Source organism: Anas acuta, chromosome Z, assembly GCF_963932015.1.
Source record: "Anas acuta chromosome Z, bAnaAcu1.1, whole genome shotgun sequence".
NCBI lineage: Eukaryota > Metazoa > Chordata > Aves > Anseriformes > Anatidae > Anas > Anas acuta.
This window is the reverse complement of record NC_089017.1, coordinates 56431990-56453485: the sequence shown is the minus strand read 5'-3', so window position 1 is coordinate 56453485 and position 21496 is coordinate 56431990. Positions and strand designations below refer to the sequence as shown.

Genomic DNA, 21496 nt, shown 5'->3' with positions numbered 1-21496 from the left:
GTTTCCCCCCTTTCCCCTTCTTTCCTGATTGACCGGTTCCCACTCAGACCGCTGGAATAAACACTCTCACTTTCTCATGGCCTCATCAGTTAGTGAGACTGATCAGATTTGGTTCTCATTGCTGCCCCTCTTATCACTTGCCTGTCTGGTTTGTGTCCCAGTGTGCTTTATTTATGGATTCCTCCTTTGCTCATTATCCTTTGCATTGAAAAAGGTCCTTGACCAGATACTCTTACATGAATAGCCTTATTCACTTCAACAAGAATATTTTCCTCTTTGGCAATTTTTGTGCTGTAAATAACAGCCACGCTGCTCCCTTCTTGAAGGCTCTATTACTGCTGAAAATATTCCATACGTATAAAGCTATGGTAGCTCAAAGTTGTTGTTTTTATTTTTTTAAGCCTATTTTACATCATAACTAGTAGATGCTTTCTTACACTGCAGCTAATATTAATCTGAAGATACAATACACAGAAGTAGTACCCAAAAGGAATTAAGAACATGTCAGCCCTGGCAATAAAAGCAAAAACAATGAAGAATACTACTTACAAATCGAAAAGCTAACTTTTCTAGAATAAGTGAAGTCCAACAACAGGCACTTCAAAGTGTCACGGGGCTGCCCCATGCCGACACAGCCGGTTTCAGGCAGCTCCAGCACTGCAGGGCACGGCCAGGCCCTGCAGCTGAGATGGCAGCATCTTGGGGAAACGAGTTTAAGAAAGGGGGAAAATGCTGGACAGGCAGAGGAGGAGAGGAGAAAACAAGTCTGCAAGAGCTGCACAAACTGCAAGTTCAGAGTGAAGGGGCAGAGGACAGGCCAGGTGCCTGCCCTGCAGCCCACTAGTAAGTAGAGCAGCAGGATGCTTCCTATGTGTGAATAGAAATGTTGTTTTTGCCGAGTTACATTGCTTAAAAGTAAGGGATCTGGTATTGCGATATGCTTGCAGTGATAAGAAAACTTAGCAGGCGACCTGGTAAAATGCAGACAACCAGACTCCTCAGAACAATTAGGTGAATATCACAGTGTCAAGCCAAGTCAGATAAGTGAAGAAACATTACACCACTTCAAACAGTAAAAAAGTCAAAAGATCTGAAATTTAACAGGCTGGCAACTGCAGGACATGTGTAGTCTGTGAAGCATCAGATAGATTGTGAACCTGGATTACCCACTCAGTGGGGAAACAGGGGAGGGTCCTGTCATCAAAAGGTATATAAACTGTATATTTTGAAGCTAGTAGAGGCGCTCCTGCTTGTGGGGCGCCCGCCATTGCAACAGTGAATAAATTACTACTTCACTGAGACCCTCACCTGAGCATAAGTTATTGGCTACAGAGTGTTTCTCACAACCTGGGGGCTTGTCCCGGATCCAGTCACCTGCCGGGGAGCCCCACCGCCGCAGCAGCAGGAAGGCATGCCCCGCTGATTTCAGGGGTTCTGTGCATCCACAGTGGTGGTTCTGCAGAGAGCTGGCAGAGGGCCCAGGGCCCGAGACCGGTTACAGAGGCAGGATCCTTGAAGTAGTAGGGAAGGGAAGAAGGTAGGCACTCCAGGTTTAAGAATTGATCCGGTAACTCTGTGCACAGACCAAGGTAAGAAATACTAAGTATTGCCTTGGGGGTCAGCTGAGACTCCCAGTGTGATGTGTGAGTGAGATGTATTTCTGTGGAGTCCTGATCCGTGGAGTCTGGTTCTGTGGCTCAGCAGAGAGGTTAGGAGTTTTAAGAAGGAGAGGAAGTCTTTAATTGAGGACCCCAACAGCCTAGCTGAACAATTAGACCAGTTTCTAGGGCCTGACTTATACTCTTTGGGGGGGGAATTATGCCTATAAGTATGTTGTTTTAAGGGAAAGAAATGGGAATGATCAGGAGTAGAGGTGCTATACAAGAATGGGAAAGAGTTCATCCCCCAGGACCAGGGGTCATACCGGCATGGCAGAAATACCCACTTAACATCCTGGCTGGAATAATAATAGTGTGCAACACAGAAATCATATGAGAGACTTGGGGTCAGAATGAGAAAGTACTCGGGGGTGAGTCCTAAGGACCTGGTATCCCAAGGGCACTTGGAAGTTCATTGTGTGATTAAAGCCTGGCAAGATACACAGAAAATGCTCCAGAAGGTGGGGGGATGTTGTGAACAGTCACTGGGGGCTCTCCTGAGGCAGGCCCTGAAGGTGTGTGCCAGGAGGGGAGATGAGAAGGAAAAGCAGAGAGCAACGCTAATGGTAGTGACAGTGCAGTGGGGCAGAGTGTGGAGAAAGAAAATCTTCAGGGGGAGTCAGGGCCAGGGTGGAAAGGAGAGGAAGAGAGATGAAAGAATGGCAGGCAAGGAAGGCTGCCTGTGCTGCTGCCCGAATCCTAGCAGGGACAGGCTTTGATGTTTTGTGTGGCCAGGCTGGCCACTTCAAATAGGAATATCCTGAGTGTAAGAAGGAGGAAAGAAGGAAAATGGGATTAAATATGGTATACTGGTATGTTGTTTCTGCATCCTGGAGGGAGAAAGGTATGGAATTGAGTTGGCCAATGACTGAGCCTTTGGTGAAAGTACAGGCTGGAGGAAGATAGAAGTGTTAAAAAGGGTTACCGAAGGTGTTAAAGGTGTGGTATGTAGTGTCTGACAGAGCTGTCTGAAGTTGAGTGAGCAGGGAAAGAGGATGCAGGCATTATCTAAGTAACAGTCTGGAAGTTTTGGTGTCTTTGCTGTGGTGTTTGGTCAGTTTCCCAAGTATCAGGAAGGGGTGGGGTGGGGGGACATCCTGCTCCACCAGGGGCCTCTCCAGCGGCCGCAGGGGGGCTTTGGCTCCGGCGCCTGGAGCGCCTCCTCCCTGTCCTGCGCTGACTGTGGTGTCTGCGGGGAGGTTTCTGGCTCCTGGCTCTCCCAGCTGCTGTTGAGCAGCAGGTTTGTGTTTGTTTGTTTGTTTTCGTGGATGTGCTCTCACAGAGGCACTGACTGTGTTGCTCATGGCTTGGCTCTGGGCAGCGGTGGGCCCCCTTGGGGCCGGATGAGAGTAAAGATATATTCACCTCTGACTGGAAAGACCCTGAAATGGGGGTGGAAGCAACAGTACAGGTGGACAGTTTTACCTCAGGGGTTTACAGGGCCACCGATTTATTTGGGCAAGTTCTAGAACAGATTTTGGAGCAATTGCAACCTCCCGAGGAGGTACTACTGTTACAAATATGTGGATGATTTTTTATTGTCAGGACAGGAAAAAAGAGTTGTGAAGGAAGCTACTAACAAGCTATTCAACTTTCTGGGAAAGCAGGGCTTGGGAGTATTGAAAAATAAATTACAATGTGTAGAAAGAGAAGTCAGGTATTTAAGGCATTTAATGTCTGAAGGAAAACAAAGAGTAAAGCCAAAGAGGATTCAGGGAATTGTTGAAAATTAAGAAAGAACTAAAAAGTTTTAAAAGAAATATTTTTTTTTTTAAGGAATCAGGAGCCATGAAGTCTGAAGGAAAATGGATACTCCCTGATGGGAGAGAAATGCTTAATAAAGCACCAATGAGGCAAATGTTAATTGTTTTACATCAAGAGTCACTGGGAGGTGCAAGCAATGTGTGATGTTGTGCTAAGTATGTCTGTACACTTTAGTGAAGCAAATACGCAGAGGATGTACCATATGTCAAAGGGTAAATAAAAAGATCATCCATAACCCACCTAGAGGGGGACGGGAGCCAGGGATTTGACTTTTTCAAAGTATCCAGGTAGACTTTACTGAGCTACTTGTCTGTCCTAATTGACCAAGTGACTGGATGGGCGTAAGCTTTACTGCAAGGGTTAAAGCAGGCCTTAGAGATTGGGTGGGATTTTCACTCCCCCTGACACCCCTCCTCTTCTGGGAAGGTGGAGCTAATGAACCAGACATTAAAGAAGCAATTAACTAAATTAGTGTTAGAAACCCAACTTCTTTGGGTAAAATGCTTACTCCTATAGGTTCAAACAGCACCAAGAAAGGATATAGGAATTTCACCATATGAGCTGCTGTTCGGATTGCCGAACAGCATATGAGCTGCTTGTTCGAACAGCAGCTCTGGGCAGAAGGGATGAGAAACCACAATTCAAAACAAGTGAGTTTTCTTAAGAACTCTGTTCTGGGGTTGTCCTCTTCTTTGTCATCTCTCAGGACCCATGGGGCATTGGCTCAAACCCCACAAACCCCATTCACCACCACCACCCAGGAAGTTGGGTCCTGATTCGGATCTGGAAAGAATCAACTCTGGCCTGAGTGGGAAGGACCATTACTGACCACAGCCGTAAGAACTGTGGAAAAAGGTTGGACTCACTATACTCAAGTGAAGGCATCCGTCGACCCTAATACCTGGGAAGCTGTTCCTACAGAAGACTTGTTGGAAGTTGAAATCAAAGAGAAAAATCTCATAGTGGACTCTGAGCGGGATAAAAGCTTACAATTGTAATCTAACCTTTTATTTTCACAGGTAACTAATGAGTGTGGCCTGCGAGTGAGAGAAAGGACTGGCCTATAGCAAATCGAAGTGTTCCCAAGGGGCTTTTGCTCTAGTAGTACATATATCTTATTCTTTGTATTGATAATTATTTGGAAACATGCAGGTTAAAAATAATGACAGGGAAAATTCAACTGTTACTTTTTTCTAAGTAATTGTAGGCCTTAGAGAAGGCCTTGATCAATTGGCAACTTGGAAAAGGCATAACCTTAGTAAGTAATAGTAAGACAGGGTACCCCGTCAAGATATGGGTGACTGTGACAGAGGGTTATGTACCACAGTCCGTCATGTCTGAAGCTTGTGAGGTGTTAGCTTGTGGAGATTTAAATGCCCAACAACAACTGAGCAGAGAGAACAAATAACTGGAGAGACCCAACAGCCAGATTGAGAATAGCTGTATGGAAACGATCCTCTATTGCTATCAGAGAAAGGGAGAAACTCAAGGAGGAAACAGGAGAGAAAACAGGAGGCCCTCTTTGAAATGCAGCCGTTCAAACATTTGAGATTCAAATAGGGTATGGGGATGTGAATGCCTGGATAGAATGGGTCAAATATACCGTCCACAGTCTCAACCATAGCAATTGCTATGCTTGTGCCTCAGGATGACCGATTGCCCAGATAGTGCCCTTCCCATGGGAGTGGACCAAGGATTTCCAGGGGATGCGATGTATGATTGCATTGTGCCAAGAAAAGACTGCCTGGGGAAATGAGGCCTGTGAGTCTCTTTGCTGTTCCTTGTGTGATAGCAATATCAGGGCTCCCCCTGCATTCTCTACAGCTATAGGTAACCATACAGCTTGCCTCTCACGGCAGGGTGTGAGTGCTACCTGGCATCTGGGAGAACTTGCCTTGTGCTACCAAGGACTTGATGGGAAACTGCTCAAGACTAGAGATCCCCAGGGCAGATCTCTGGTGGTGCTGTGTAGGGAAGATCTTACAGCCCACCCTACCATCTAATTGGGGAGGCACTTGGGCACTTGTTCAATTAGCTATACCCTTCACCCTGGCATTTGAAAGAGAAACATCACGAATACCCAGAAGAAGTAAAAGAGGCTTAGGAGTATAATTCAATGTCAGAGTGTACATAGATACTAATGGGGTGCCTAGAGGAGTTCCTGATGAACATAAAGCCAGGAATCAAATTGAACATAAAGCCAGGAATCACACTTAGGAGCTACAGCCTGCGGGAAGGACCCACAGCAGAGGCAGATGGAGCAGCAGAGAGGAGCTGGGATGGACTGACCTCGAGCCCCATTCCCCATCCCCGTGCATTGCTCAGGGTGGGGAGAGGAGGCACAGATGTAGGAGTGCTTACAGGAAAGAGAGCATCAAGCCCCAGACCCTACATGAAGGCACTGTACCTCCTTAAAGTACAACTCAGCAGCACAAGGCAGCATGGTGAAAAACAATGTGGACACCTGTGACATATTAAAAAAACAGGTCAGAACAGTCCTATTATTGAAGTATAAACACACATTAAACTTACTAGAACTAGAATAAATTGTAACCTAGCATTCTGTAATTCCAAAACAGCCCGAGACAAAGGCTTGAAGACATTATGTACCTGGCTTTAGTTTTCAACTTGTCTCCACACGCTGCCAAGTAACACTTAATGCTCTGAACAAGAATTGTGTTTAATTTTTTTTAGCTTAGTTTAGTAGCAGGGAAAAGCTGTTATGTAGCTTGAGAAGAAATGTTCAGGGCAAATGCATTAGACTACTGTTTTTAATCTTATTTTGTTACCCTTAGGAGAATAGTTTTGCAAGGAAAGCATTTAACAATAATCACCACCACCATTATCACCTATACTCAATCCTCAAACAGCCCCCTGAAGCTGAATTTAGAAGCCTAATTGTTATTTTCTACTGCTGGAAAAACTTGTGGCTTTTTGTTGTTGGAGTTGTTGGGGATTGCTTTTTGACAAATACTAACTAGGGTTGCTACTAAACTGCCAAACTTTACCCTCACCAAAATACACCACCGCACCAAGGCTTCAAGGCAAACTTTTTGAACAGACTTGCCCAGTTAGTTACATTGTCACAAATCCTGCCTAAGAACATAACACAGACACATCTCAAAGTTAACCCATCTCAAACTTGAGTTACTTAAAGTGATGGCAGACAACAGAAATGCGGACACTTATCCCAATTAACTGTAGAATTGAATGGTATTTGGCACTAAGATCAAAACTGGTTACTGCAAGAAGAAATCCCATCATCCTGCACATTACATAAGAACTGGGAAGCTTTAAACCACAATAACAAAAATAAAATAATTAATGTGGCAAAGGTTACCCAGTCGTACTTTTTTTTATTATTTTTTTTTTTTTTTTTCCCCAAACTATCTAGCAAACTAATTAACACACCACACCCTCCCCTCAAGTCATACAAAATGAAGATACCAGGTAAGGCACCTTTGTATGCCTTTGGAGCCAGGAACTGTCAAGACGATTACCTGCAGGCATTAAAACAGCTGTAGCTGCTCTGAACGGCTAAATTACTACTTAGACTAATTGGCTGAACTAGGTGGAACAGCTGAAAGTGATCTGAGGACCTAGCACAAACCTCTCTGAGTAGCCTCTCTGTGGCTTCTAAAGAAAGTGATTCTGCTTAAAGGAACATCCAAACATAATTTAATTCATCACTTTGTATGTTAACTGCATTAACTCCAGCTCACAACAGTCCTTCTGTCATAAGGAAATGTGTTAAATGTCCAGCAGGTTAAATAGCAGATACGGTCAGAAGTATCTGATGATTGTGTCTGCTGTGTACACAAACATTTAACAAATAGAGTTTACTGCAGAGAATCCAGACTTTTTTCCCAACAAAATACAAATAATCATTATAATCATAATCATCCTGTCCAAAACCAAAGTGTTAAAGTCTAAAAAATTCTCTAATACTCTCAAGACACAAAAAGACAATAAGACAATAGTTCTGTTTTGTGGACAACTAAGTTTCAACTTTTTTTTTTGTTTTCATACTTTAAAAAAAAAAAAAAAAGCCTTGACTACTGGGCAAGCATGACTTGGAAGCCTGTTTTTTGTCACTTTTTAGCTTAGTAAGAGTAATGTAAGTACTTGCCATCTCCTAAAAGTTCACTAACAGTACTTACATTTGCTGTTTACACTGCTACAGTTCATGTAAAAATGTAATAGACAGATCCTCTGGGCTCTGTGAGTTTCCAAACATGATATATTGAAATTATCACAATTACTTAAGTAGCAAAGTGGCATTTGCTGATAGAATTAAAGAAGTTATATAGTACAAGAATAAACTATACAGTATAAGGTATAGGTTGGGCTATAAATTTTCTTCTTCTCAGTAAGCACTCTTCTTAATAGACCTAACAATTAAGTATGAAAATTTGCTCTTTCTTCCAAAATTTCTGTCAGTATCATGTGTAGATAGACGAATGTAGGAAGTGACACGTATTTTAACAACCCACTTATAGCCAACCACCTGAAGCACAGCACCACTGACTGATCTTCCACTGGATTAAAATGTAACCTTCCTTGAGCCAAGACGTATCAGGCCCTGTCATTTCTTTTTGTGCAGACTCAAAGTCTGACTCCTCTGCTCCTTTCAGTTGTTCTGTCCATGCCCCACACAAGGCAATGTATTTGAGGGCTGATCCACTGGCACTAATGCGAGTCAACAAACCATGAGGAAAAGATGAAGAACAGGACAGATGGTAACTGCAAGTATACTGTGATATATGGAGTAATAATTCGTGTCAAGAAGATGGTTGATGTTAATAAAGAAGGGGAAGATGTCAACAAGCCCCATGCTATGGTTGGTGATAACATCACACATTTAACAATGAGGCCCCAACGACCACCACCAAGAGAATTATGATATGAAGCAGGGATGGGTTATACATATGTATAGGCGTACTCAGGTTTCTTATGAATATGTAAAAGCAATGTTCAATATGTATTTAGGAAGTTTGACGGTTGGGTGTGCGTGTTGGTTGGGCATAGGTTCCCTGTGCACCCAGCACTGTTTACTTTCCTTTCAAGAGGGAGATTCAGGAAAATTAGATATAGAACCCTTGGTAGTGGAAATAGTGGATCCACAACAGCCAATAAGGATTAGGCAACATCCTATCCCATTGGAGGGGAGGATTCAAACCAGTTATAGATGGGTTGCTCCAAAAGGGGATGCTGAAACCATGTATGTCCCGACATAATACCTCCATTTTGCTGGTAAAAAAGGCTGATGAATCATATAGGTTGGTTCATGATCTTAGGGCTGTGAATCAACGAACCATAACCATATTCCCAGTGGTGGCAAACCCCATATACTTTACTAAACCACCTAACACCTCAGCATAAATGGTATAGTGTAATAGATTTAAAGGATGCTTTCTGGGCCTGCCCATTAAGTGAACAGTCTCGGAATTCCTTTGCCTTTGAATGGGAAGACCCCAAGACAGGAAGGCGACAACAGCTCATATGGACCATACTTCCTCAGGGATTTACTGAATCCCCAAATTTATTTGGCCAAATCTTAGAAAAAGTAATACAACTTTTTGAGGTAAAGGTGAAACATGGGATTGGAAAACTCAAGAGCGACTGATTAAGAATGAATATGTAGGCAACACCCACTGCTTAATATGTGCTGCATTTGTGATGTGCCTGTGCTGCGCTTAGGCCTCCAGATAACAGGAGCCCCTGGGACCCCAAGAACCAGACCAAACCAACCTTATGGTTCAGACTGTGACCAAGGGCTCAGAGATAAGGAGGACTGTTCTTAAAAGGACAAGATAAAGAATGTCAAACATTCAATGCCTCAAAATAGCAGGAGCCCCTCAGACCCAGAGAACTGGACCAAACCAACCTTATGGCCCAGACTGTGACCAAGGGCTCAGAGAGCACGCACGAGGAGACGAGGTGAAAAGTTCAACCCTGATGAAGACATCTTACTTCATCCTCACGACCCTCAGCGCCCACCACCAGAAGGCTCTGCACAAGCGCAGATGGGAGGAGTTTATGGAAATGATTTCTTGGAGCTAATTTTAATACTAAGCAGGGACAGGTTATGAGTATGTACACGTGTACTGGGAAACTTAGTGTATATGTAACTCTTTCCTGCATATAACCAAGGCAAGTTGCCACGTTAGAGGCACACGACTATGGTGGGACTACCCCCGTGCCACCCAGTGCTGAACAAACACACCTACTATACAGTCCTACTGACTGTGGAGGCGGCTGTACGTGAGTCAAAGGGGGAAGTGAAATTGTTGCAATATGTGGATGACCTATTAATAGCTGGGGAGACTGAAAAAGAGACCTGGAGAACCACTATTGAATTACTTAATTTCTTAAGGAAAAAAAGGGTTGAAGTTCTCAAAATCTAAATTACAATTCGTGGAAAAGGAAGTAAGGTACGTAGGACACTGGCTTAGCCAAGGAAAGTAAAAATTGGATCCTGACAGGGTATCTGGGATTTTAGCCCTATCATCACCCAAAACGAAGAAGGAAGTGAGGCAATTGCTCGGACTCTTGGGATATTATAGACCCTTGATTGAAGGGTTTAGAGAAAAAGCAAAGTTTTTATATGAAAAATTGACTGGAGAAAAGGTTAAGTGGAACAAGGAAGATGAGGAAAAATTGAGGTTCATCAGGACAACATTAATAGAAGCTCCACTGCTGAGCCTCCCAGATTTAGAAAGACCCTTTTATTTATTTGTAAATGTTTATAACCAAACCACATATGGAGTACTAACTCAAGAATGGGCAAGAATCAAGAAACCTGTGGGATATTGTTCCAAACTATTAGACCCTGTGAGTAGGGGGTGGCTGGTGCGCTTACAGGCAACTGTGGCTACTGCCTTACTGATTGAGGAAGCTAGAAAAGTCACTTTTAGGGCACCTCTGAAGATATACACTCCACATAATGTTAGGGGAGTACTCCAGCAAAAGGCTGAAAAATGGTTAACTGACAGTAGGATGCTGAAGTATGAGGCCATCCTGATCGACTCCCCTGATTTAGAACTAAAAGTAACTGCTGCACAGAGCCCTGCACAATTTCTATATGGGGAACCCCTAACAGAACTACAACATAACCGTGTAAAAGGGATTGAATTGCAAACCAAAATCCGACCCAATCTCGAGGAGACAGAATTAGAGACAGGGGGAAAATTATTTATTGATGGATCATCCAGAGTAGTTGATGGAAAAAGAAGATCAGGGTATGCCATCATATATGGGGATATGGTACTAATGGGATCAGGACCACTCAGCGCTGCCTGGTCCACTCAAGCGTGTGAACTTTATGCATCATTATGAGCCCCAGAACTACTGAAAGGGAAAAGTGGCACTATTTATACAGAGTCTAAATATGCTTATGGAATAGTCCACACATCTGGGAAAATTTGGGAAGAAAGGGGACTCATAGGCACCCAGGGAAAAGGGCTGATTCACTAAACTTTAGTTACTCAAATATTGCAGGCATTGAGAGGATCTAGGGAGACTGCTGTGGTACATATCAGAGGACATCAAAAGGGAACTGGCTTCCACATAAGGGAATAACCTAGCGGATAGAGAAGCTAGGGAAGCAGCTCTTAGGAAGCATGATGTAGTCCTAACCCTACTAGAAACGCATAACAAAAAAGGGACACAATAGAAAAAGTATACAGAAGCAGAAATAAAAATTATAAAGACCATAGGGGCAGAACTGAAAGAAGGAAAATGGATTCTGCCTGATGGAAGAGAAATACTGCCAAAGGAACAAACTAGGAGTGTACTTTTATGGCTACACCTACAAACCCATTGGGGAACAAAAGCACTGAGTGATCAATTTCTAAAATTTTATGGGTATGTAGGAATATATGAGATAGCCAAACAAACCGTCCAAGGATGCTTAACGTGTGAAAAGGTAAATAAGAAGGCAATTAGGCAAGCACCTGCTGGAGGAAAAAGGATTGCATATCGACCATTTGAGAGAACACAGGTGGACTTTACTGAACCACCAAAGGTAGGATGATATAAATATCTCTTGGTAATCGTGGATCAGCTAACACATTGGGTAGAGGCTTATCCTGCGGCACGAGCCACCACTGCAGTGGCAGCTAAAAACCTGTTGGAGAATGTTATTCCTCACTTTGGTTTAATCGGGAGCATTGACTCCGATCAGGGGACACACTTTACTTCAAAGGTTTTAAAGGCTTTGACTGTGGCCCTGGGCATTAAATGGGAATATCATATGCCATGGCATCCTCAAAGTTCTGGATGAATCGAGAGAATGGATCAGACAATTAAACACCAACTGGCCAAACTGATGACTGAGACTCATTTATCATGGGTAAAATGCTTACCATTGGCACTGCTAAACATAAGAACCATGCCACATGGGGAGATTAGAGTATCACCTTATGAGATGCTTTATGGCATGCCGTATTCTCAAGAAATGCCCTTAGATCATTCTTTGATAGAAGACTATGAGACCCGGAAATATGTGATAACTCTGGGAAAACAACTGAATGAACTTCAGGAGAAGGGGGTGTTGACTCATCATGTGCCCTTGGGGTTCACAGCTCATAAAATACAGCCTGGAGATAAAGTGTTGATAAAAACTTGGAAAGGAGAATCGTTGTCTCCACACTGGGAAGGTCCTTATCTCATCTTGCTTATTACAGAAACGGCTAGAACGGTGGAAAAGGGGTGGATGCATGCATCGTGAGTAAAGGGACCCATAACAGGAACCTGGAAGGTTGAGTCCACTCCTGGAGATCTGAAAGTTAAGCTTAAAAGAACTTGAAGTATAACGGGGCATAGCTACACTTTGGATGCTAAATGTATGTATATTAAAACTTGCATTGATTAGAATATTAGTGATCATTGGAAACTCATATAGAGCCCCTAATAGAAGGATTTGGGGACCCCAAAACCCCACAGGGGGAGTGCCACCTCAGACAGACATACCCGCAACATATTGAATTACACTGGTCCTGAAAATTTAAAATAATAGGTGAGAAAATTTACCTAGAGGATTGGTTATCTGCTTTGAATCGAGCCCCCGCTAACTCGTGGAAAAGCTGAATGCAAATAGGAGAACCACCGGGTATGTAAGCCTGGACCATTTCCTAAGAAGCATCAGGGAGAGGGCAAGACCAGAGAAGGGACCAGTACCGCGGCTGAAGAAGGTCTACCAAGGGCTGCAACCCCTTAGGGTAATAACCGCCGGGTAACATGGCCTTTACTGGACCTCTCCTAATTACATGCTGTTGGTCTCAGAACTGTAGAGAATGTATTGTTAACGCCCGGAGAAGAATTCAGGAACGAACGCTAGTAAATATGCCTGTTAAACCCATGCTATGGAAACCAAACAGAGTATGCTCGATGTAATGAAAGCAGTAAGGTAACCTGTTGTGATCCCAAAGAGGTCCCCTATCAATGGTGAATAGAGGTAAGAACTAATAACAAAGGAGGAAGGCTAACTGGGAAAAGTCGCATCACCGAAAAATCTTAGCAAGCCCTTATCAATCGAATTTGATGTATGTGATGCTGCTAGTGACGATTATTATACACCCTGTGGAACAATGAGTTGGGCAAAATATTACCATGAAATTGAAACAGGAGCTAAATATGGCATTCCAACCATTGCTAAAGACTTGTTTATAAGTCTTGCAGAGAATATTGCGAAGACATTAAATATAAGAAAATGTAACAGAGTCCTCTGTGGAGGATTACTAACAATCAATTTACCACAATCCCGGTGGAAAGTCCTCAAGAAGACAGCCTCTCTTACAGTTTAATTGGCCTTGGCCAAATTCAAAGCCAAGACACAAATTAATGACATTCAAAAGAAGAGGAGGGATTGTGATATATGGAGTAATAATTCGTGTCAAGAAGATGGTTGATATTAATGAAGAAGGGGGAGATGTGGGAGTGTGGCCATGGGGGTCGACAAGCCCCATGCTATGGTTGGTGATAACATCAGGCACTTAACGATGAGGCCATCAGGAATGGAAAGAGTTTAGAGGGAACAAAGAAGGGTGATTGAGGTGACACCTTGCCATCTCAGGTTGCTTGTTCTCCTGCCCTTAAGGCATGGAAGTTGCTGGAGGGGTTGCTGGTTGGACCTGTTAAAATTTGTTGTTTAATGTTATCTGATAATCACACTATTAGTGTGGTTTCAAGGGTTAGCAAAACACGGGAAGAGACGGCCTCGCATGGGTTGGTCTGCTTTTGGGAACCTTGTGGAGGGCACAACATGTGCAGAAGAAGAGGGAGGCAGTCAAAGCTGCCCCTGCAGTCTGGACAAGATCCAGGAACAAAAGGTTGCCAGCGGTGATGGGGGGAACCGTGAGCCTTCATCCCCACGACCCCCAACAGCCCCCACCAAGAGAATTATGATACGAAGCGGGGACAGGTTATACATATGTACAGGCATACTCGGGTTTCTTACGAACATGTAAAAGCAACGTTCTAGGTGTATTTAGGAAGTTCGACGGTTGGGTGTGCGTGTTGGTAGGGCACAGACTTCCTGCGCACCCAGCGCTGTTTACTTGCCTTTTATAAGTATTACTAAATTCAGATTGAGTCGTATCTTCCTTTATAACAATACTATTCCGAGGCTTAAAAAAAAAAAAAAAAGATAAATAATAAAATAAATAAACAAAACCACTTTCCTAAATTTGCACGATCACAAGGCAAGGCACCATTTCAAACACGGAAAGTCGAGAGAGCAGCGTGGAGCAAGGTGAGAGAGCGCGGCTGCCCCAAATAACAACGCGATCACTCGTGTGACCTTCCCTTCCTTTCCTTTCCCTTCCCTTCCCTTCCCTTCCCCTCACCACCCCCCGCCTGTTTCAGCGCTCCGAGGCTCCCTGAGCCGCCCCTCCTCACGCGCGGGCAGGCAGAGCCCCAGCGCCCGCGGCAGCCCTCAGCCCATCACCAACAAACCAGTTCCTAAAATAACAGTAAAAACCTCCCCGATAAGGGGCGCTTCGCCGTGAGGGGACCGCTCCCTCCCTCCCCCCCCCCCCCCCCGCGACCGTTGGTGCTCCTCCAACGGCCGCCCCGCCCAACGGCCGCCCCCGCAGCGCCGGCCGCGCGCCCGCAGCAGCACGGGACGGGTCGCGGCGGGCCCCGTGGCGGCGGGCCCGGTGCCGTACCTGCACAGGTCGTCCAGGACGCTGCTGGGGATCTCGGCCCGTTTGGTTTCCATGGCGGAGCGCGGCTCATCCCGGCGCGGCGGGGCCCGGACGCGGCTCGGCGGCGGCGGCGGCGGCGGCGGCAGCGGCGGCGGCGGGGGTGGGGCGGGGCCGCTGCCCGCCCGCCCGGCGGACCGGGAGGGGGCGGGGCCGGCGGTGAGCGGCGGCGCCCTCAGCCAATCGGCGGCGGGCGGCGGCGCGGGCGGCCAATGGGAGGCGGCGGCGGGGCGCGGCCCTGGGGTGATGGCGGGGAGGCGCCAGCGGAGCGCCGCTGACGGGACGGGGCGGCCGCCGCCATCTTGGGGGCGGGGGGCGGCCGCCTCCGAGCCCGGCCTTTAAACCGCCCGCCCCCGCCTCAGGCGCCGCGGCCGGGGCCTGCGAAGGGCTCCCGGAGGCGGCTGCAGCCGCCGGGGGGCGCCCGCCGCGAGTTGCGGTCCTGCCTCCGGTTCCTGGAATAAAGGAAGGCGCTAATAAAGACAGCCCGAGTCACACGGAGCATGACTCACAACGCGTTTTGTCAACCGTTAGGGGGGGAAAGTGATAAATGCATAATTTGCCCCCCCTGCTAAAGTTAAGGAACAAAGACACCGTGGTGGCTCTGGAATCACAGAATCACACAGAATTTCTAGGTTGGAAGAGACCTCAAGATCATCGAGTCCAACCTCTGACCTAACACTAACAGTCCCCACTAAACCATATCCCTAAGCTCTACATCTAAACGTCTTTTAAAGACCTCCAGGGATGGTGACTCCACCACTTCCCTGGGCAGCCCGTTCCAGTGCCTCACAACCCTTTCAGTAAACAAGTTCTTCCTAACATCCAACCTAAAACTCCCCTGGCGCAACTTAAGCCCATTCCCCCTCGTCCTGTCACCAGGCACGTGGGAGAACAGGCCAACCCCCACCTCACTACAGCCTCCTTTAAGGTATCTGTAGAGAGCAATAAGGTCGCCCCTGAGCCTCCTCTTCTCCAGGCTGAACAAGCCCAGCTCCCTCAGCCGCTCCTCGTAGGACTTGTTCTCCAGGCCCCTCACCAGCTTCATCGCCCTTCTCTGGACAACGTATTATAAGGCAATTTTGGAGCACAACCTCGGTAGAGGCAAGAGATCTACAGATATTGCTGCCCATCTTCAGCAAGCTCTGCACAATGGTGTTTGACAATGGTGTTTGCCCCGGTATCTGTTTTGTGGTGATATCTGAGATGGGTTGCGTCAATCTGCACACACAGAAATAGTTTGAATGAGGAAGGGGTGGCCCTTGACACGGCTAAACAGACAGACAGGTGGAAGGCTCTGAGTGCAAACACAAAAATCCCATTGCTAAGGGTTGCAGCGAGTCCAGTTTCTACCAGAAGGGGTAGATACACAGGGTCTACAAAGATACACAACCTGCATCACCCAACTTCCCGTGCTTTTGCTAATTGATAAATGCAAAATATTATCCATAAGTTGGTGAGCAAAGGCCTCAAATGTACTTCCAAGCAAGCAGCGTTTATCTGGAACCAAAGCAGCTCATCGCCCATCGTAAAGGTCACTCGATGGTGCTAATTCCACCATTCCTACCAGCCAGTGAGAGGACTATGATACCAAGATGCCAAAATTGCGCAGCTCAGAATCACTCTGCTGGAGTTCATTTCCTTGTCCCCACCTCTCTCTTATCGTCTTTGCCCGTATTTTCCTTCTTTACTACTTGTCATTGCTGGAGACACATAGTTATATAGCACCAAAATTCAAAGTCTAAAGCTTTTCCTACAGAAATCATTGCACTTACAAGTGCTTTTTACATGCAGAAGGCTGCAACTCGAGACCCATTTCCCTGGAGGGCTAAGAAGCAATCTCTCTTATTGAAACCCCCAGATCCTGAAGGGTAGAATGAAATACTCAGCCAGTTTGTAGGAGGTATCTGTTGTGAAGCAGGGATCAGAGAAAATCTTCCTGCTAGTGTTTTTCTCTACTCTGCTGGATTTTTTTTTCCCATGCCGCTGTTGTACCAAGAACCCTGTCAACTGATAGAGGGAGAGAAAAGTGTTTTAGAAAAGGTAGGTTGACACCTTATGTCAGCTAAGCTATTATTAGCCCATTCACGGTTGGGGGGAGGGAGAGTGTGATACAATGATACACTGAATGTGTGTAATGTTACAGACCTTATGAAACACCCTTAGATAATTAATTGCTTAACGCATGAGAAACTGAAGAGCATAACGAAAGCTTAGACACGATGCTGCCAAGCCCCCAGGACAGGTGAGCAGGAGACAGACATTTGCAGAGTTCTTGCTGCGCTTCTGAAACATTACTGAGAGACATTAAATTAGCTATAACAGAAATTTAAGAATAAAACTTGTTATGTGGGATTTGGAACTGCAAATCATTTTTTTTCTTCATTTAGAAGAAATTCATGGGTCAACCTCTTCTTTGCTAAAATAGCACGTACTCCTTTCTGCCATAAGCTCACACAGAGCAAGCTTAGTTAGAGCTGACACATTCAGGTTATATCATTTCCCCAAAGATAAGTCTCCATATCGACACGTCCTGGGAAGGTGCACGCAGAGACATATTGAGGGCAGAGTTGACAATGTCTCTTGTCAAACTGCAAGCACAATTAGGATACAAGGATGGTGACACACAGCATGGAGAACTTTTCCCTAGTATGCACAGCACCAGCCAACCTTTACAATCATCAAGTAATGTAGTCAAACAGGTTTTTAGTATTTGCTTATCAGACAGCCCTGGCTCTCAGTCAGAAAGGCAACAATACAAAGTTTGGAAATTAATGTTTGTTGTCTGTTTGCACTGGGACAACAAAAGAAGGTAAGAAAATAAACATGAAAAAAAAGGTCCACACTTTGTGCTGTCAGAAAGAAGTCTTAGAAAAGGATTTAGACTGCAGAGGAAAAGCAACAGCCGAGGGTGGAGAAAGTCTTGCTTGGAGAGGCTGACCGAGGTGGACGACAGAATTGTGTTGAATAGGAGGAAACTCTCAGAAGCTAAGAGCCAGCCAAACCCAGAGCTCAATAGCATGCATTTGCAGCTCATTAATTAGATTGAAGACTGAGGCAGAGTATGGAGAGTCTGCAAACAAATGTCCCAGGTTGAGGCCCACCCAGGTCATCAGAAACAGGAGTTCTTTCCACTCAGCGCTCCAATAAATGCTTGGTTCCTATACTAAAATCTCCAACAAAGGACCGCTGGCTAACAGAGGTAGCAGGGGGGCTGAAAAGCACTGACGTAGTCCTTGTAAGAAATGTGAGTTTACACGAACTGAGCACTGCCAGCTGCTGTAAGTTCATATTTTGGGTTGAATTTGCATAGAAATTACACAGAGACGATTCAAGCACTACTGTTCGGCTCAGTTATCACCGAATGGTTTGGGTTGGGAGGGACCTTCAAGACCACCCAGTTCCAACCCCTTGCCATGGGCAGGGACACCTTCCACTAGACCAGTTTGCTCGAACCCCCTCTTGCTCCCCTGGCCTTGAATATTTCCAGGGATGGGGCATCCACAGCTTCTCTGGGCAACCTGTGTGCCACTGCCTCACCACCCTCTGAGTGAAGAACTTCCTAAATTAGTCAGTGTGTTACAAGGGAAATGAGCTGAGTGGGAGAGCACACACAGGCATCCAGCTTAGATGGGTGGTAGAGATCAGCCATCACTATATAAACCATAGTAAGAAAGAAACATAAATACATAAATACTTAAAGAATTTGAAGATGAATTTACATAGAGCAAATCACCCACACAAAGTTAGTGAAAATTTAAGCCTGAATTCACGTATGTCTCAGTTCCCTGTTTAAGGAAAGTTAGCCACAAAGATCTTCAGAAAATAATTCGGCAGACTTTGTGTTTTTTGTTGCTGTTGTTTGTTTTTAAGGAGACGCACTACAGAAAAGACCACACATGTAGTGAAGCACAAGAAATTATAATAATAAGATGCATTCGGTAGAAGATTTGAATGAATTATAGTAACCAAGCACTGGTGGAATTCTCCGAATGCTGCAGAGGAAGAAGGCGGTCTGTGGAAAAAGAAAAGTCTGTGATCACATGGTTACAGTATGTATAAAAGCTGTGGTAAGCCCGCACAGAAAATCTGCATTTAGGTTTTTTGCTAACATTATGGTATTTTACTCGAGTAATTTCCTGGTTTGTGAGTTTGCAGGTAATAATTAATTTAATGGCAATAATATGCACATTGTTATACAGACAAAACAAGGCTGCAGTGAAGCACAGCATATGCTACAGGGCATGCCTTACTCAAGGCAACACTGAACTCAAACAGGCTTACCCAGCTGATCCACATAGCAATTTACACATCCCTTGGGCATGATAATCCCCTCAAAATCCAATTTAGGCAGATTGTTAGATGAAATGTGCACCTGTGCTAAAGCCAGAGCTTAACCTTTAACTGTGGATGGATGACAGGAGTGGACCACAGTTCAGGATGAGGAACCACGTAGACGGGAAAGCAGATAAGGAACCAGTGAGCATATCTAGGTCGTTCTGATCCTCAAATCAGACTTAATAACTTAAAACACCAAACTGGAGAAGTAAAGACATCCATTTGCACTAATGGGAAAATAAAGGTAGAAAAAAAAATTAGTATGCAAACGTCCTGGTTTCAGTTAGGACAGAGCTGGTTTTCTTCCTAGTAGCTGGTGGAGTGCTGTGTTTTGGCTTGGGATGGGAGGGGTGCTGATAACATGTTGATGTTTTAATTGTTGCAGAGTAGTGCTTACACTAGAAACATGAAGAATGGCGGAGAATGATAGAACAGAAATAACCCCGCTACATGCCATTCTTTTCCACTTTCCCTTGAAATGCAGCCCTCACAGGGACAGAATATGCAGCCTGCCTGCCTGGGCTAGGCTTAATTGTGCAAATCCTTGCCAGCTCTGCTGTGTCCAGTAGCCCATGACTCTAGATGCCTGTCCTCACTACATCATGGTAATCGCAGCTGGAGGCACAGCAGCCTGCAGAAAATGGCTACTACTGCATGCGCTTTGGTTCTGACTGTGGACACATCTTGCACACTGCCACTTTCAAAATTTGCAGGGTAGGAAACCACTTGTCTTTTGGACCTCCACAGGATTGTCCTGCTGCATTTGTGTTTCTCCAGCAGAAGCTCCTTGGACAGGTCATTCAATCCTTCTTTCTCTCTAGGCTTGCTCCTTCCTGTTGCAGGATTCTTCGTCTTTGTTTCAGGCTTTCCTGGGAACAAGAAAGAATAGTAGCCAATATTTTTTGTTCTCCATATTGTGTTGGAAGAGCACTGGCACAGTGCTCCACCTTTATTTCCATTTGCCTTTCCAGCCTGCTTCTTCTAGCCACCCATTTTGCTCTTGCTCCATAACAATTAACCCAGCATAAACAAAACAGTTAAGCACATAACCTTTAAAAGGAATTTCCTCACCACATTGTAGTGCACTGACAATGGTTGTCTAACATAGGTCCCCTCGTTCTCTATAAAAGCCCAGACAAATTGGATGGATAATGCAGACAGGGAAGGATGGGGTGGCAGTGGGGAAACTGGGACACATGGCACAGGAGGAGAGGCTCAGAATCTCGGACTGTTGTGCTTGTTCTCAAAAGTGAAGGCTACGTGGGGATATCTGATGGCTATCATCAGCTGTCTGTCTGGAGGGTAAGAAGAACCAGACCCTCCTCAGATTTCCTCTTCCAGAGGACAAGGACAAGATGAAGCAGTCACAAGTGACATCAAGGTGACATCAAGGGAGATTTCAGTTTCAGCCATAAGGAAAAAAAGTCTTTTTTTTTTTTTTTTTTTTTTTTTTTTTTTTTTTTTTTTTTTGTGAGTGCAGTCAAACACAGCAACAGCCTGGCCACGGAAGCTGCAGAATTTCTATCCTTCAAGATGTTCAGACCAAACCCTTGGCACCATGGTCTAGCTTTCACGTTAGACCTACACTGAGTAGAAGGCTGGACTACATGGCCACCTTAGAACCCTTCCAACTGTATTTTATGGTTTCATTAAGGAAAATTAAACCCTTATCACCATAAATAAATAAATAAATAAATCAAATCACAATATGAACATTTTACCTGGAGTTACAGACCAGGCTACTAGCAATGCATCTATTTCAGCTAAACCACACAAGGTAGCCTGGAAATAGTGGTGAGTCATTGTGATGGGTGTCCCCTGCTGCAGGGGACGGAGACACTCGCCTGTCAACCTGATTTATTGATTAGGAAGGTTTGCTGCCTGCCAGGGATGCAGAGCAAGGATGCTGGTCCAGCTCTACTGCCTCCTGCTCTTACTCCACATGGGTGCAAATGATACTGCTAGGGGAAATCTGGGCAGTATCAGATGGGATTACAGAGCTCTGGGGGCAGTCGTCAAGGGCATGGGGGCTCAGGTGCTGCTGACCTCCTCCGTCCTGCTGATGAGAGGAAAGGATATGAGAAAGAGGGCACTGATAGAGGAGGTCAAAAATTGTCTTTGGAACTGGTGTGGGCAACAGGGCTTGAGGTTCTGTGACCGTGGGACCCTGTTTGAGGATCAGTGTCTGCTTGGGAGAGATGGGGTACAGCTCTCTAAGTGGGGCGAGGACAATTTTGCTGATAGCATGGCTGATCTCATAAGGAGGGCAATAAACGAGGAAGAGGGAGAGGGTGCCCAGCGGCCCTGTGAAGGAGTGATGCACAGGGCTGCTGAACAAGGGGCACAGGGTAATGTGGCAGGAAGGGATCACAAAATCAACGATAGGGCTAAAGCAGGCTACTTCCAGCACTTGCAGAGTAGCAAGGAAATGTCTACAAGGCATTATTACGGAGAACTCCCTCGAACACCCTCTAGTAACACAGCATGCTGGGGTACCCCTCTAAAGCGCCTGTATGGGGAAGAAACAAGAGAAGT

General features: G+C 45.3%; 1 protein-coding gene and 1 long non-coding RNA gene across 4 annotated transcripts in view; one reads left to right on the top strand and one right to left on the bottom strand.

Annotated features, from left to right (window-relative positions):
* DCP2 (decapping mRNA 2) overlaps positions 1-14955 on the bottom strand; it is a 32319-nt gene extending 17364 nt beyond the window's left edge. The window contains exon 1 of one of the 2 annotated variants that reach the window (XM_068667637.1): positions 14591-14955. In XM_068667637.1, the coding sequence (XP_068523738.1) occupies positions 14591-14643 (53 nt within the window). In that variant the 5' untranslated portion in view covers positions 14644-14955. The remainder of the gene's footprint in view (positions 1-14590) is intronic. The other variant, XM_068667636.1, reaches the window with a different exon arrangement.
* LOC137848502 (uncharacterized) lies at positions 825-4585 on the top strand. Of its 2 annotated transcripts, none has more exons than XR_011091393.1 (2): positions 825-1589; positions 4129-4585. It is a non-coding gene; the product is annotated as an uncharacterized lncRNA (long non-coding RNA). The 2 variants fall into 2 exon arrangements; XR_011091394.1 differs by having other exon boundaries at positions 825-2898.
* Positions 14956-21496: the final 6541 nt, after the last annotated feature.